The sequence below is a fragment of the Oncorhynchus tshawytscha genome, linkage group LG09 (assembly GCF_018296145.1).
Source record: "Oncorhynchus tshawytscha isolate Ot180627B linkage group LG09, Otsh_v2.0, whole genome shotgun sequence".
NCBI classification, from domain to species: domain Eukaryota; kingdom Metazoa; phylum Chordata; class Actinopteri; order Salmoniformes; family Salmonidae; genus Oncorhynchus; species Oncorhynchus tshawytscha.
In genome coordinates this window covers 27,499,868-27,517,645 of record NC_056437.1, presented here as the reverse complement: position 1 = coordinate 27,517,645, position 17,778 = coordinate 27,499,868, and the positions used below count along the sequence as shown (strand labels likewise).

Here is a 17,778-nt window from a genome sequence, read left to right as displayed (position 1 = left end):
CCCCAACTGTGATTTTATTTTGCCCCCCAAGTTTTCTGCATTTTTAATGTATTTTTTATTGTTGGACTTAAGACTCCAAAAACACCAGGAAATCAGTTCCAAGTGATTTTAAATGTGTAAATCTGATCCAAAGTATTCCTATACAAAATAGAGCTATATATGTGATTGTATTATAATGTAAGCAAGGTTTGAAATTATTATGTTTTCATCAAATATATCTGTTTCTAGCTTCTTGCGGTCAATTTGCAGTCTCCAATTGTATAATTACACTAAAAGTATCTGGACACTGGCTCGTCGAACATCTAATTCCAAAATCATGGGCATTAATATGGAGTTGGTCCCCACTTTGTTGCTATAACAGTCTCCACTCTTCTGAGAAGAGAAGGCTTTCCATCCAGGCTGTATCACAACCGGCCCTGATTGGGAGTCCCAAAGGGCGGCGCACAATTGGCCCAGCGTCGTCCAGGTTTGGCCAGTGTAGGCCGTCATTGTAAATAAGAATTTGTTCTTAACTGACTTGCCTAGTTAAACAAAGGTTAAATAAAAAATTTAAAAATGTCGGAACATTGCTGCGGCGACTTGCTTCCTTTCAGCCACAAAAGCATTATTGTGGTCAGGCAATGATGTTGGGCGATTAGGCCTGGCTCGCAGTTCCAATTCAATTCCAAAGGGGTTAGATGGGGTTGAGGTCCGGGCTTTGTGCAGGCCAGTCAGGTTCTTCCACACCGATCTCAACAAACCCTTTCTGTACGGCCCTCGCTTTGTGCACAAGGGCATTGTCATGCTGAAACAGGAAAGGGCCTTCCCCAAACTGTTGACACAAAGTTGAAGCACAGAATCGTCTACAATGTCATTGTATGCGGCAGAGTTAAAATTCCCTTCACTGGAACTAATGGACCTAGACCGAACCATGAAAAACAGCCCCAGACCATTATTCCTCCTCCAGCAAACTTTACAGTTGCCACTATGCATTGAGGCAGGTAGCGTTTTCCTGGCAAACACAAATTAGTCCGTCAGACTGACAGATGATGAGGCGTGATTCATCACTCCAGAGAACGCATTTCCACTGCTCCAGAGTGCAATGGCGGCACACTTTACACCACTCCAGCCAACGCTTGTCATTGCGCATGGTGATCTTAGGCTTGCTCGGCCATGGAAACCCATTTCATGACGTTTCCGACAAACAGTTTTTGTGCTGACGTTGCTTCCAGAGGCAGTTTGGAACTCGGTAGTGAGTTTTGCCACCGAGGACAGACGATTTTTACGCGCTGCGCATTTTAACACTCAACGCTCCCGTTCAGTGAGATTGTGTGACGTACCACTTTGCGGCTGAGCCGTTGTTTCTCCTAGAAGTTTCCACTTCACAATAACAGCACTTACAATTGACCGGGGCAGCTCTAGCAGAGCAGAAATGTGACAAACTAACTTCTTGGAAAGGTGGCATCCTATAACGGTGCCACGTTGAAAGTCACTGAGCTCTTCAGTACGGGCCATTCTACTACCAATGTTTGTCTATGGAAATTGCATGGATGTTTGCTCGATTTTATACACATGTCAGGAACGGTGTGGCTGAAATAGCCGAATCCAATCATTTGAAGGGGTGTCCACATACTGTTTCGGCCCCACGACCATTCACTCAAGAAAAAATCGGCCCGCAGCTGAATGTAGTTGATGATTTCTGGTCTAGGCCCTTTATACCTGCCGCCACATACTGTATGCTCATCAATGTGGTATATGTAATCAATATAGTCAGCACGTGTATTTATTCTGACCTAACATGTTTCCAACCACATAGTATGCCTGGTGTCATTGTTTCTGTTATATAACATGATAACCACCTTCATTAGTGATATTTCTGTCTTATCTAGGAGACATTGAGGGGAGTGCATTGAGGAGCAGGAACAAAAGGCTTAGTCTCAATTTGGTGAGAAAACATGTACCTACAACGGATGAGAACTGAATGTTTTGCACATAATTTTGTCAGATAGTTCACAGCAGGGAATAATTCTTAACTGTCATTGTTTCCTTTTTGAATCTCAAACAACAATATAGGATTTGTAAGTGACTTATTACATCATTCTAGGCCATGCTGTAGTACAAATTCCTAAGTTGGTCTGGTCTTGTTGTCTTGTAGCCACATTTCATTGCCACTCAAAGTCCAAACTGCCATGAGGACTCTTACGTGTCCATGGCCTCTCCGCGTGTCTGTGTTGGTGAAGATGTATCGGACGGCTACATCCCTATGAGCCCCACTCCAATCAGCTTCCTCAAGGCTAATGGCAAAACAGAGGCCCCTCTCGCTCCCTCCCCCCTTCCCATTGCAGATCTACCTGGGGATCTAGAACCACCTCCAATCAACAGGGATCTCAAACCACGCAGGAGAGGTAATGTACAAAAAGGAAGTAAAAAAACATGCATAAAAGGGCTTCATAATGTATTTAATCCTCATTTCAGCAGTGGGTACTAAGTAGAGGAAGCATAAAAAATGCTTTCATAAGCATGTATTTTGAGGAAAAGCAAAATGAAAAGGTTTTCACATTCTATTGAATCTTGTGACTCCCTGTGATAGTCTCCTTTCAGGACAGTATTTCCTGAGTCAACATTTGCAGCATGGCTCTATTTGAAAAATTGCTGTTTCAACACAAATGTCCTTTGTTGGGGGAAAAGTACAGCTGATCATTATTGTCCGATAGAGAATTTGAGGGTTGCTTGCCTCACCTCACCATATTGTTTCTCTGGTTTGCAGCACGGCCTCCACCACTGGACCTGAGGGGTCTGTCCACTATCAGAGAATGTCCGACTCATATGCCTTTGATCAGAACCATGACAGAGCCAGGGTGAGTCTGAAATTTTACTCTCTTCATCCTGAACTCTCAGCTCTCTTTCTGTCCAAATTCTAAAATGAAAAAAAAGCTGGATTTATTTGTGTGTGTTTGTTTGTGTTGTTCCCAGAAATTCACTGCAAGGAAAACTGGGAATTAAAGGAGACCAAGAAGCCAGCATTCCAGTAGTAAAGTTACCTTATATATTGACATTATAAATAGTTATACATACACTTCTGTTTCCGCAATCATCAGCGAGAAGAAAAGTACCCAAGTCACTTCATAGAGAGACTACTTCCCTCCCCTACCATGAATAATTCAGCTGTTGTGTCTAAACTCTGAGTTCCAAACTGCCTAAAGCAGGGGAATAAAGCTTTGAGCATCATGAATATTTATTTATGTTTGGGGTACTAAGAAAGGCTTAAAATATTACAATTGATATTCACCTGAAACTAGCGATACAAAATGAAAAATGTTCTGTATTAGTGAACCATATGACATAACATATTCTGAGATCAAAATATGTATGAATGTGAGGTGAGACTCATTGTAACTGGGATTCTTTTAATTTCAGGAGTCAAGGCAACAGTTCTCCACTACAAACGAGGGCGCCTCCCAGCCGTGGCTTAGGAGATCAAACCTTGACTACCTTTCACTGGATTTCAATTCCGCATCCCCCTCTCCTGTGCAAAAGGTAAGCTTGATTGAATAGACAGAGGTCAAATGGTAGGAATGGGTGTAACGGGATTCTTCCTGGGAAGGAGAGGCAGACCAAAACGCAGCGTGGTTATTTTGATACATCTTTAATAAAGATGAAAATAGAACAATATACAAAAACAAGAAACGTGAAAAACCGAAAACAGTCCTATCTGGTGTAACGCGCACGCGCACACGCACGCACGCACACACACACACACACACACACACACACACACACACACACACACACACACACACACACACACACACACACACACACACACACACACACACACACACACACACACACACACACACACACACACACACACACACACACACACACACACACACACAGACAGGAACAATCACCCACAAAACCCAACACAAAACAGGATACCTAAATATGGCTCCCAATCAGAGACAATGACTAACACCTGCCTCTGATTGAGAACCATATCAGGCCCAAACACAGAAACAGACAAACAAGACATCCAACATAGAATGCCCACTCAGATCACACCCTGACCAAACAAAACATAGAACATACAAAGCAAACTATGGTCAGGGTGTGACAATGGGTTTGTTTCCAAAGCAAGACATTGATTTGATTTGACCATTTTAAAAACATAAAAATTTTACACCACCAATTTTACACGCCTGAAGGTACCACATTCATCTGTACAAACAATAGTACGCAAGTATAAACACCATGGGACCACGCAGCCGTCATACCGCTCAAGAAGGAGACGCATTCTGTCCTAGTGGTTAGAGTGTTGGACTAGTAACCGAAACTAGTAACCGAAAGTAACCGAAAGGTTGCAAGTTCAAATCCCCGAGCTGACGAGGTACAAATCTGTCATTTTGCCCCTGAACAGGCAGTTAACCCACTGTTCCTAGGCCGTCATTGAAAATAAGAATTTGTTCTTAACTGACTTGCCTAGTAAAATAAAGGTAAAAAAATATATATATATATTTTTTTTAAACATACAGTTGAAGTCAGATTTTTTTTTTGTAGACCTCCACAAGTCTGATTTATCCTTGGGAGCAATTTCAAAACGCCTGAAGGTACCACATTCATCTGTACAAACAAAAGTATGCAAGTATAAACACCATGGGACCACGCAGCCATCATACCACTCAAGAAGGAGACGCGTTGTCTCCGAGAGATTAACGTACTTTGGTGCAAAAAGTGTGAATACATTCCAGAACAACAGCAAATGACCTTGTGAAGATGCTGGAGGAAACAGGTACAAATGTATCCATATCCACAGTAAAACGAGTGTTATATATATCCACAGTAAAACAAGTCTTATTTCGACATAACCTGAAAGGGCGCTCAGCAAGGAAGAAGCCATTGCTCCAAAACCGCCATAAAAATGCCAGACTACGGTTTGCAACTGGACATGGGGACAAAGATTGTACTTTTTGGAGAAATGTCCTCTGGTCTGATGACCAACTGTTTGGCCATAATGACCATCGTTGTGTTTGGAGGAAAAAGGGGGAGGCTTGCAAGCCAAAGACACCATCCCAACCGTGAAGCACGGGGGTGGCAGCATCATGTTGTGGGGGTGCTTTGCTGCAGGAGGCACTGGTGCACTTCACAAAATAGATTACAACATGAGGAGGGAAAATTATGTGGATATATTGAAGCAACATCTCAAGACATCAGTTAGGAAGTTAAAGCTTGGTTGCAAATGGGTCTTCCAAATGGACAATGACCCTAAGCATACTTCCAAAGTTGTGGCAAAATTGCTTCAGGACAACAAAGTCAAGGTATTGTAAGAGGTATGGAATGGCCATCACAAATCCCTGACCTCAATCCTACAGAACATTTGTGGGCAGAACTGAAAAAGCATGTGCGAGCAAGGAGGCCTACAAACCTGACTCAGTTACACCAGCTCTGTCAGGAGGAATAGGCCAAAATTCACCCAACTTATTGTGGGATGCTTGTGGAAGGCTACCCGAAGCGTTTGACCCAAGTTAAACAATTTAAAGGCAATGCTACCAAATACTAATGGAGTGTATGTAAACTTCTGGCCCACTGGGAATGTGATGAAAGAAATCATTCTCTCTACTATTATTCAAGCATTGCACATTCTTAAAATAAAGTGGTGATCCTAACTGACCTAAAACAGGGAATTTTTACTAGGATTAAATGTCAGGAATTGTGACAAACTGAGTTTAAATGTATTTGGCTAACGTGTATGTAAACTTCCGACTTCAACTGTACCAAAATTGCCTAGGATAAGATACACAAAAAAGTCAAAAAACTTGTTTCCATTGTGGTCCTCTCATTATGGTCCTCTCATTGAATCAATTCAACCATTTAACAGTGTTAAAAGTGTCTGTCTTTTACTTTGAACTGCCATTGGCAGTTTTAAAGGACCTCAAATTACCGTCATCATCCACTGCAATTCCCTATGTTCATTCTATTGTGGGTGGGCATATCAAGAACTTATTCATCTATAGTAATATCACTTTGTCTCTGCATGCTTAATTGATACACATGACAGTTAACAGATTGGTGTCACATTTTCATTATTGGCACTATGCTCACTCTTATCGTTTAATCTGCAATTGAACGTTCAATGCGCCTATATCGAGGAAACTTATTTTTTGGTAACTACATGATTCCATATGTGTTATTTCGTAGTTTTGATGTCTTCAGTATTATTCTACAACCTAGAAAATAGTAAAAATAAAGAAAAACCGTTGAACGAATAGGTGTGTCCAAACTTTTGACTGGTACTGTATATATGGAGTTGCTAAAAGTGTTAAACAAATCAAAATATATTTTATATTTTATATTCTTTAAAGTAGCCACCCTTTGCCTTGATGACAGCTTTGCACACTCTTGGCATTCTCTCAACCAGCTTCACCTGGAATGCTTTTCCAACAGTCTTGAAGGAGTTCCCACATATGCTGAGCACTTGTTGGCTGCTTTTCCTTCACTCTACGGTCCAACTCATCAAAAACCATCTCAATTGGGTTGAGGTTGTGTCACGGCCTGATCTGTTTCATCTGTTCCTGTGATTGTCGCCACCCTCTCCAGGTGTCGCTTATTTTCCCCAGTGTATTTATCCCTATGTTTCCTGTCTCTCTGTGCCAGTTCGTCTTGTATGTTTAGTCAAGTCAACCAGCGTGGTTTTCCCGTACTCCTTTTCTATTATCTTTTTATAGTCACCCCGGTTTTGACCCCTGCCTGACTCTGGACTACTTTCCTGCCTGCCTGATCATCCTTCCTGCCCTGACCTTGAATCTGCCTGCCCTTAAGTACCTATTGAACTCTGATCTGGTTTTGACCTTTTTGCCTGTCCATGACCATTCTCTTGCCTACCCCTTTGGATTAATAAATATTGTAAGACTGCAACCATCTGCCTCCTTTGTCTGCATCTGGGTCTCGCCTTGTGCCTTGATAGTACGAACTGGCCATAACAGACCCAGCAGACTTGGACCAGCACCACCACGCTGTCTCCCTGCAGGGAGCCACCATTGGGAGACATGAGGAGTTGTTACAGAGCCTTTTGGAAGGGTTTAGTTCCTTGCCGGAACACCACGAGCATGGGTTAAAGGCTATTATGGAGCAAGTCAGGGAGTTAGCTCAGAGGTGTCTGCCACCTCTGAAAAACCCCAATCACCCAGTAATTTTCCCGCTATCTGTGGTGAGTTTGTACATCCTACCCCGGTTCCCCGAGAACCACCCCCGGAGCAATATTCGGGAAATCTTGGTTTTCTTTCTCAGTGCTCGCTTATTTTTGAACTACAGCCATCTTCGTTTCCTTGAGACCGATCAAAGATAGCTTGTATTATTATGCTAATGTCGGGAAGGGTGCAATCCTGGGCTACGGAAGTTTGGGAGCAACAATCTGCCATTTGTGGTCATCTGGCGGAATTCATGGCAGAAGTCCAGTTTCAACTGTTCTGCCTTATTATTATTCAACCATGCTGGTCATTTATAAACATTTGAACATCTTGGTCATGTTCTGTTATAATCTCCACCCGGCACAGCCAAAAGAGGACTGGCCATCCCACATAGCCTGGTTCCTCTCTAGGTTTCTTCCTAGGTTTTGGCCTTTCTATGGAGTTTTTCCTAGCCACCGTGCTTCTACACCTGCATTGCTTGCTGTTTGGGGTTTTAGGCTGGGTTTCTGTACAGCACTTTGAGATATCAGCTGATGTACGAAGGGCTATATAAATACATTTGATTTGATTTGATTTGCAGTGAGAAAGGTATTTGAGTCTCCGGTTTCCGGGAGAAAGTCGTCCCGTAAACTGCTTGACTTAGTCAAATCTCCTATAGTGTGACAGACTATGCGGTTGATTTTCACACGTTGGCTGCCGAGAGTGCCTGGAATCCGGAGTCTCTTTTCGATACTATTTTGCACTAATTATCTGAGGAGGTAAAGGATGAGCTAGCTGCTCGGGAATTGCCGATGGATCTCGACTCCCTTATCACCCTAACCATTAAAATTGATGGATGCCTAAGGGAACGTGAGAGGAAGCCTGGTCTCGGCACACTCGTGCACCCGCTATGGCGCATTCACCTCTAAGGGAATCCGGAAGTTTTTGAAGACCGCTCTTCCAAGAGGATTCGAAGACACCCGAGCCCTATCGGGAATCTACGACAGGTGAGTTGGATACTCTTGAGCCTATGCAGTTGGGAAGAACTAGGTTATCAGTTGGAGAATGCTCACAAAGGATGAGTAATAACTGTTGTCTGTACTGTGGAGGGGCAGGACATTTTATAGCTACCTGCCCTATTAGGAAGCCCTTGTCTCTAGTGGGTACCAGTACTATTGTGAGTCAGACTGGGAGTTCCCTAATTCCCATCACCCGTACACCCCTTTTTGTGCTTGTGCTGTGGGGAGACCAATCTAAGTCTGTCCGAGTGCTCATTGACTCCGGGGCTGATGAATGTCATACGGATGCCATAATAGCTTCAGAGCTTGGTATTCCCACTCAGCCTCTCTCTGTGCCCATGGATGCTAGGGCACTGGACGGCCACTCTATAGGGGAAGTCACCCATAGTACTGTGCCCGTTCAATTACGGGTTGATGGGAATCACAGTGAGACAATACAGTTCCTCCTCATTGCATCTCCCCATGTTCCGGTTGTTTTGGGATATTCCTGGCTTCAAAAGCACAATCCGATGATTGATTGGACCACTTGACAACATCCTGTTTTTTTCCCGATCTGCACAAGAACATGTTCTTCATGTCAGACAGGCCCTTCAGTGCCTCCTGGAGAACCAACTGTTTGTGAAAGCCGAAGTGTGAGTTGCCTCGCTCTACAATCACCTTTCTGGGATATGTCATTGCTGAGGGAAATGTTCAGATGGATCCTGGAAAGGTGAAAGCAGTGGTGGATTGGCCTCAACCAACGTCCAGGGTGCAGTTACAATGGTTTCTTGGTTTCGATTGCCGTTTCATTCGGGACTACAGCACCCTGGCGGCCCCCCTCTCGACACTCACCTCCCCCAAGGTTCACAACAGGTTCACAACAGCACTCATTCTCATCAATCCGGACCCCTCGTGTCAATTTGTGGTGGAAGTGGATGCTTCGGATGTTGGAGTGGGGGCCATCCTGTCCCAGCAATCTGCCCAGGACCAGAAGCTTCATCCCTGTACTTTCCTGTCCCATTGTCTCAATCCTGCTGAAAGGAACTACGACCGAGAACTCCTGGCGGTGAAGATGGCATTGGAAGAGTGGAGGCATTGGCTGGAAGAAGCAGAACAGCCATTCCTGGTCTGGGCCGACCATAAAAACCTGGAATATCTCTGTACAGCCAAGCGCCTCAAGTCCAGGCAGGACCGGTGGTCCCTCCTGTTCACCAGATTTAACTTCACCATTTCCTACTGCCCAGGGTCAAAGAATGTGAAGCCTGACGCCCTCTCCCACCTACACAATTCCTCTGCCGCACCCTCGACCTCTGAAACCATTCTCCCTACCTCATGCCTTGCTGCCACTGTGGATTGGGGTATTGAGAACCTAGTCCGCGAGGCACAATGCTCTCAGCCTGGACCTGAAGTGGGCCTTGCTAACTGGCTGTTTGTCCCTAATCCAGTCCGGTCCCGGGTCCTGGAATGAGCTCATTCCTCCAGGTGGGACCCTGTCATCCAGGGTCCCGTTGTACACTAGCCTTCCTTCGACAACGCTTCTGGTGGCCCACAATGGTTCCTGACGTCTCTGCCTTTGTCACCGCATGCCCAGTGTGTGCTCAAAACAAGACTCCACGGCAACCTCCTTCTGGCCTCCTGCAGTCCCTCATTGTCCCTAGTCTCATATCTCTGGACTTTGTCCCTAGGCTTCCTCCGTCTGATGGCAAAACTATCATTCTGACGGTAGTCGACCGGTTCTCCAAGGCCGCCCATATAATCCCTCTCCTCAAACTAAATTCTTCCAAGGAGATGGCCCAACTTATGGTGCAATATGTCTTCCGGATCCATGGACTCCCAGTAGACATGGTCTCTGATTGGGGTCCTCAGTTCTCGTCTCAGTTCTGGAAGGCATTCTGCACCCTTATTGGGTCGTCAGCCAGCCTGTCATCCGGATTCCATCCCCAAACCAACGGTCAGTCAGAGCAAGCCAACCAAGACCTGGAAACAACACTGAGATGTCTGGTCTCAATCAATCCCACTACCTGGAGCCAACAACTGGTCTGGGTGGAGTATGCCCGGAATACCCTTCCCTGTTCAGCCACGGGACTCTCTCTATTTGAGTGTTCTTTGGGGTATCAACCTCCACTCTTCTCGGAGCAAGAGGTCAGCGTACCCTCGGCCAAGATGTTTGTCCGCCGCGGTCAAAGTACCTGTAGAAGAGCTCGGATAGCCCTTCTCAAGTCCAACTCCAGGTATTGTCGGCAGGCGGACCGTTGCCAGACTCCAGCTCCCCGCTATCGCATTGGGCAGAGGGGATGGCTTTCCACTCGCGACCTGCCCCTTTGGGTAGAGTTGTCTCCCCACTTCATTGGTCCTTTTCCCATTTCTAGAGTCCTTAGTTCCACTGCTGTCTGTCTTGTGTTACCCCGTACTCTCCGTATTCACCCTACTTTCCATGTGTCCATAATGAAGCCTGTGTCTCACTGTCCTTTGTCTTCTGTCTACAGGCCCATTCCTCCCCCTGGGTTATTGATGGCCAGCCAGCGTATACGGTGAGACGCCTCCTGAAGGTTCGACCACAGGGCAGGGGTTTCCAGTACCTGGTTGACTGGGAGGGTTATGGCCCGGAGGAGAGGTGCTGGGTCCCTGCTAAAGACATCTTGGACCCGGCCCTCATCGCCGATTTCCACCGCCAACACCCCGGTCAGCCAGGTATGCACCCAGGTAGGACTCCAGGTGGCGTCCCTGCGGGTACTGTCACGCCCTGATCTGTTTCACCTGTTCCATCAATTGTCTCCACCCCCTCCAGGTGTCACTTATTTCCCCCAGTGTATTTATCCCTGTGTTTCCTGTCTCTCTTCATCTTGTATGTTTAGTCAAGTCAACCAGCGTGTTTTTCCCGTACTCCTTTTCTATCCTCTTTTTATAGTCCTCCCGGTTCTGACCCCTGCCTGACTCTGGACTACTTTCCCGCCTGTCCTTCGGTACCTATTGAACTCTGATCTGGTTTTGACCTTTTTGCCTGTCCATGACCATTCTCTTGCCTACACCTTTGGATTAATAAACATTGTAAGACTCCAACCATCTGCCTCCTGTGTCTGCATCTGGGTCTCGCCTTGTGCCTTGATAGGTTGGGTGATTGTAGAGGCCAGGTTATCTGATGCAGCACTCCATCACTCTCCTTCTTTGTCAAATATCCCTTACACAGCCTGAAGGTGTGTTGGGTCATTGTCCTGTTGAAAAACAAATGATCGTCCCAGTAAGCGCAAACCAGATAGGATGGCTTATCACTACAGAATGCTGTGGTAGTTAACCCGGCTAGTTAAGTGTGCCTTGAATTCTAAATAAATCACTGGCAGTGTCACATGCAAAGCACCATCCCACCTCCTCCTCCATACTTCACGGTGGGAACTACACATGTGGAAATAATCTGTTCACCTACTCTGCGTCTCAAAGAGTCAGCAGTTGCAACAAAAAATCTCAAATGTGGACTCATCAGACCAAAGGACAGATTTCCACTGGTCGAATGTCCATTACTTGTGTTTCTTAGCCCAAACAAGTCTCTTCTTATTATTGGTGTCCCTTAGTAGTGGTTTCTTTTCAGCAATTCGACCATGGAGGCCTGATTCATGCAGTCTCCTCTGAACAGTTGATGTTGATGTGTCCTTTACTTGAACTCTGTGAAGAATTTATTTGGGTTGCAATCTGAGGAGCAGTTAACCCTAATGAACTTATCCTCTGCAGCAGAGGACCTGTGGCGGTCCTCATGAGAGCCAGTTCATCATAGCGTTTGATGGTTTTTGCGACTGCACTTGAAGAAACTTTCAAAGTTCTTGAAATTTTCCAGATTGACTGACCTTCATGTCTTAAAGTAATGATGGACTGTCATTTCTCTTTGCTTATTTGAGCTGTTCTTAACATATGAACTTGGTATTTTACCAAATATGTCTATCTTCTGTATACCACCCCTACCTTGTCACAACACAATTGATTGGCTTAAACTCATTAAGAAGGAAAGAAATTCAGCAAATTAAACTTTTAACAAGGCACACCTGTTAATTGAAATGCATTCCAGGTGACTACTTCATGAAGCTGGTTGAGAGAATGCAAAGCTGTCATCAAGGCAAAGGGTGGCTACATTGAAGTATTGCAAATAAATGTTGATTTGTTTAACACTTTTTTTGGTTACTACATGATTCCATATGTGTTATTTCATAGCTTTGATGTCTTCACTATTATTCTACAATATAGTAATAAAAAAAATAAGAAAAACCCTTGAATGAGTAGGTGTGTCCAAACTTTTAATGGGTAATGTAGAAAGCATAGGGCGGCAGGTAAACTAGCGGTTAGAGCGTTGAGCCAGTAACCGAAAGATCACTAGTTCGAATCCCGATCGAGCAAGGTGAAAAATCATCCGATGTGCCTTTGAGCAAGGCACTCAACCCTAGTTAATCCAGGGTCATCATTGATAATAGCTGGTCGTGACCCCACTCTCTGGGAGTGTGGGACATGCAAAAAACACATTTCCAATTCACACATGAATATTAATACACATGTGAAATAGGACAAATAAGTACAAAGTGTTGTGTTCTGTATGTGACATTTTCTTTAAGTCTCACTTTTGCATTGACTCATATGTTAGAAATCGAGCCAAATTATTGGTCTGTTTCACCATCTCAGCAGGGGTGCAGAATAGGTTTTCATTTCAATAGTACTTGAAACCATACGTACTGGTCATGCCTTAAAACAGTGAACAACATACATATATTGCATGTATCATCTAATTTGTTTGGTTTTATTGGTCCAACTTCCATCTGATTTCAATAGCCCAGAAGTAAACAATACAGTACATTGTGGAATTGGCTCAAATAGCACTTGCAAGGTGTAGTTGTGCCTATTTCCATGGTAATGAATTTTACTCATTGTTTTGGTGATTCACAGCAAAAAGACATATTGAAAGGAATACTAATGGCTGGAATACAGGCTGGACCATAGAGGACATATGTCATGAACAATAAGACTGCATTATAACCACTGAATAACTGACAAAACAGCATCAATTTAAAATTGTTTTTCACGTTATGGAAAGGTGGGAAGTGTCATCTATGTACGACTGACAGTTCTATTCTGGATACAGGTTTGGATTGAATAATGTCCTTACCTTAATTTACTGTACACCAACTCTGCTGTAATGTCTTCCAGAAGCCCTTACTTACTGATGAACACAGGGTGGACTATGTGCAGGTGGATGAGAAAAAGACTCAGGCCCTGCAGAACACTAAGATGGAATGGAAGGATGTCCGGCAGTCTAAAGTGTAAATCAGACGGAGAAAAAGTAAGATGGGATAAAACACAAATACTTTCCATTTCACAGAACAAGTGGAGCAAATGCAACATCACATTAAATATATGTCATAACAGATGGTAGCTTATCTCAAAGAGAGCAATTCTTCTTTCATGTACAAAATAAAAGCACTTTGAAATTTATCAGATATAAACATCTATGAGAGAAGAAAGTAGACGGTGTTGTCAAAAAAGGTTTAAATTACTGGTTTGTAGTTTGGGGCATCAACATTCACTGTACAAATATCACATCAAAGTTACACTGTGAATGTCACCTTACCATGCACTGTGTCACAATGCTGTTTTTGTATCAAATGTTATGCAATGAAAAGGACATTGCTCATGGCTCATTATTTTGCTGAAACAGATTGTATGGATTCTTAATACACAGGAATTCAGGGATTATGTTTTTATATGAACAATGGTCTGAGTTTGAGATCATCTTAAACCAAATGAACACGTGTCTAAGTGTTAGCCATGGAATCCTAAAGACAAACATGCATTAATGCTTCTGCCCAGCATATTGCATTTGTTGTTGTTTTTTAAGTTCTGATGCCTTCGATTGGCAGCCAGCAGGAATAGAGCCATGCAATCTGTAGTCATGCATATAGGGAGTGAATGGAGTAGTATCTATCATTCAGAGAACTCATACAGTATCAACAGGATGAAAATCTCAGACCTGATACTGTGTAGGCCTAACAGTTCTGTGTTGTTACTGTTTAGCAGAAGGCAGATTTATGCATGCGTGTAACATACATCCTTTGTCCCGACCTTGTCCACATTCTTATTGTGCCCACATTTTCAGACAGGTGTAGATGATTGAAAGACGCATTGTGATCTGATCTTCTTGACCACTTCTGGAGATAGTCAAGGACCCACTGTGTCTGGATATCTTACAAGTGCAGAAGGATCTGGACAGTGAAATCATCATTATCCCATCGTCTAAAACCATTGACTTAGGGAATTCATTTTTTAAATGTATTTTACCTAGTAAGTTAACTGAGAACACATTATCATTTACAGTAACAATAGTTACAGGGGAGAAGAATGAGACAATTGGAAGCTTGGGATGATTGGGTGGCCATGATGGTATGATTTCCAGATTGGGAATTCAGCCAGGAAACCAGTGTTAACACCCCTACTCATACAATAAGTCCACAGGATCTTTATTGACCGGAGTCTCAGGACACCTTTTGAACATCCCATCCAAAAGACAGCACTCTACACAGGACAAAGTCCCCAATCACTGCCCTAGGATATATTTTTAAGACCAGAGGAAATTGTGTCTCCTACTGGCCCTCCAACACCATATGGTCTCCCATCCAGGGACCAACCCTGCTTAGCTTCAGAGGTAAGCCAGCAGTGGGAAACAGGGTGGTATGCTGCCAGGATCAATATGTCTTCAAATAAATCTTATTGTGAAAGAATGGCTGTCAAATCATTTGCATACAGGGAGGGACCAGGAAATCTGGTCACAATGTGGACACAGTGAATGGATATGAGACACATTTTAATACCATGTGTAGACATATTTCAGAACATGTGGGCACAATAAGAATGTGGACGAGATCAGGACAAAGGACGTATGTTCAGTGCCAGGTATAAATAAAGCCAGATGGTACCGATGACTCAAACCACAATATCCACACCATCTTGATAGGTCAATCTACAGCAGAAAGCACAAATCACTCAGTGTGCCTATCTTAAACTTGGTGAGGGTGAAGAACTACCTTACAATGAACGGTCGGCACACAAATGTTGGGAAAGCTGCAGTCTTAACTAGATGTTTCTACAGATGGAATTGAACCCATTATTTTAGCATAAGCGGTACCAGCTTCATGTTGTGTTTTGTTTTAATGTATGTTTTAACGTGTCCATGTAATGTATGCAAAGATGCACATCTAAGAATGTTTTCATGCTTTAATAAATCACTTTTACCTGAAATACATTTGTTTTCTTTATTAAGTCATCCACAGCTACAGTAGTAGGCTATACTACATCACTGATTAGTGTAAACAACTGAAAGGCTGTTACACACAACCAGCAGGATACCAAGTCTACCACTTCCCTAACTAGCCAGTTGTGGGCCATAGTGCAATTATACTGTAGCTTATCCTTGAATTTCTCAGTTTCAAACATAATTTAAATTATGTTTAAAGTCCTTCAATATACACGCAGTGCCTCCGGAAAGTATTCAGACCCCTTGACTTTTTTCACATTTTGTTAAGTTACAGCTTTTTTCTATATATATATATATTTAAAAAATGTATCATCAATCTATGCACAATAACCCATAATGACAAATCAAAAAAAGTTAGATATTTTTGTTAGAAAAAAAATGAAATATCACATTTACATAAGTATTCAGACCCTTTACTCAGTACTTTGTTGAAGCACCTTTGGCAGCGATTACAGCATTGATTATTCTTGGGCATGACGCTACAAGCTTGGCACACCTGTATTTGGGGAGTTTCTCCCATTCTTCTGTGCAGATCCTCTCAAGCTCTGTCAGGTTGGTTGGGGAGCGTCGCTGCACAACTATTTTCAGGTCTCTCCAGAGAAGTTCGATAGGGTGCACATCATGTCCGGACTCTGGCTGGGCCACTCAAGGACATACACATACTTGTCCCAATGCCACTCCTTCGTTGTCTCGGCTGTGTGCTTAGGGTCATTGTCCTGTTGGAAGGTGAACCTTTGCTCCAGTCTGAGGTCCTGAGCGCTCTGGAGCAGGTTTTCATCAAGGATCTCTCTATACTTTGCTCCGTTCATCTTTCCCTCATCCTTGATTAGTCTCCCAGTCCCTGCCACTGAAAAACATCCCCACAGCATGATTCTGCCACCACCATGCTTCAGCATAGGGATGGTGCCAGGTTTCCTCCAGACGTGATGCTTGGCTTCAGGCAAAAGAGTTCAATCTTTGTTTCATCAGAGCAGAGGATCTTGTTTCTCATGTCTAAGAGTCTTTAGGCGCCTTTTGGCAAACTCCAAGCAGGCTGTTATGTGACTTTTACTGAGGAGTGGCTTTAGTCTGGCCACTCTTATCATAAAGACCTTATTGGTGGAGTGCTGCAGAGATGGTTGTCCTTCTAGAACTCTAGAGCACTGTCAGAGTGACTATTGGGTTCTTAGTCACCTCCCTGACCAAGGCCCTTCTCCCCCGTGAGGTCAGTTTGGCAGAGTGGCCAACTCTAGGAAAAGTCTTGGTGTTTCCAAACTTCTTCCGTTTAAGAATGATGGAGACCACGGTGTTCTTGGGGACCTTCAATGATAGACATTTTTTGGTACCCTTCCCCAGACCTGTGCCTCCACATAATCCTATCTCGGCGCTCTACAGACAATTCCTTTGACCTCATAGCCTGGTTTTTGCTCTGACATACACTTTCAACTGCAGTACCTTATATAGACAGGTGTGTGCCTTTCCAAATCATGTCCAATTAATTGAATTTACCACAGGTGGACTCCAAGTTGTAGAAACATCTCAAGGATTATCAATGGAAACAGGATGCACCTGAGCTCAGTTTCGAGTCTCATAGCAAAAGGTCTGAATACTTACAGTGGGGCAAAGTATTTAGTCAGCCACCAATTGTGCAAGTTCTCCCACTAAAAAAGATAAGAGAGGCCTGTAATTTTCATCATAGGTACACTTCAACTATGACAGACAAAATGAGGGGAAGAAATCCAGAAAATCACATTGTAGGATTTTTTATGAATTTATATGCAAATTATGGTGGAAAATAAGTATTTGGTCACCTACAAACAAGCAAGATTTCTGGCTCTCACAGACCTGTAACTTCTTCTTTAAGAGGCTCCTCTGTCCTCCACTCGTTACCTGTATTAATGGCACCTGTTTGAACTTGTTATCAGTGTAAAAGACACCTGTCCACAACCTCAAACAGTCACACCAAACTCCACTATGGCCAAGACCAAAGAGCTGTCAAAGGACACCAGAAACAAAATTGTAGACCTGCACCAGGCTGGGAAGACTGAATCTGCAATAGGTAAGCAGCTTGGTTTGAAGAAATCAACTGTGGGAGCAATTATTAGGAAATGGAAGACATACAAGACCACTGATAACCTCCCTCGATCTGGGGCTCCACGCAAGACCTCACCGCGTGGGGTCAAAATGATCACAAGAACGGTGAGCAAAAATCCCAGAACCACACGGGGGGACCTAGTGAATGACCTGCAGAGAGCTGGGACCAAAGTAACAAAGCCTACCATCAGTAACACACTACGCCGCCAGGGACTCAAATCCTGCAGTGCCAGACGTGTCCCCCTGCTTAAGCCAGTACATGTCCAGGCCCGTCTGAAGT

At 43.8% G+C, this 17,778-nt stretch overlaps 1 protein-coding gene across 5 annotated transcripts in view; it reads left to right on the top strand.

Moving 5' to 3' along the window:
* gab3 (GRB2 associated binding protein 3) overlaps positions 1–15,411 on the top strand; it is a 32,595-nt gene extending 17,184 nt beyond the window's left edge. For 3 of the 5 annotated variants that reach the window (XM_042326721.1, XM_042326723.1, XM_042326722.1), the window contains exons 5-10: positions 1,869–1,924; positions 2,135–2,384; positions 2,747–2,837; positions 2,953–3,010; positions 3,397–3,516; positions 10,630–11,208. In XM_042326721.1, the coding sequence (XP_042182655.1) occupies positions 1,869–1,924; positions 2,135–2,384; positions 2,747–2,837; positions 2,953–3,010; positions 3,397–3,516; positions 10,630–10,890 (836 nt within the window). In that variant the 3' untranslated portion in view covers positions 10,891–11,208. Of the gene's footprint in view, positions 1–1,868; positions 1,925–2,134; positions 2,385–2,746; positions 2,838–2,952; positions 3,011–3,396; positions 3,517–10,629; positions 11,209–13,324 lie in introns of those variants that run through there. The other 2 variants (XM_042326724.1, XM_024433850.2) reach the window with 2 other exon arrangements.
* Positions 15,412–17,778: the final 2,367 nt, after the last annotated feature.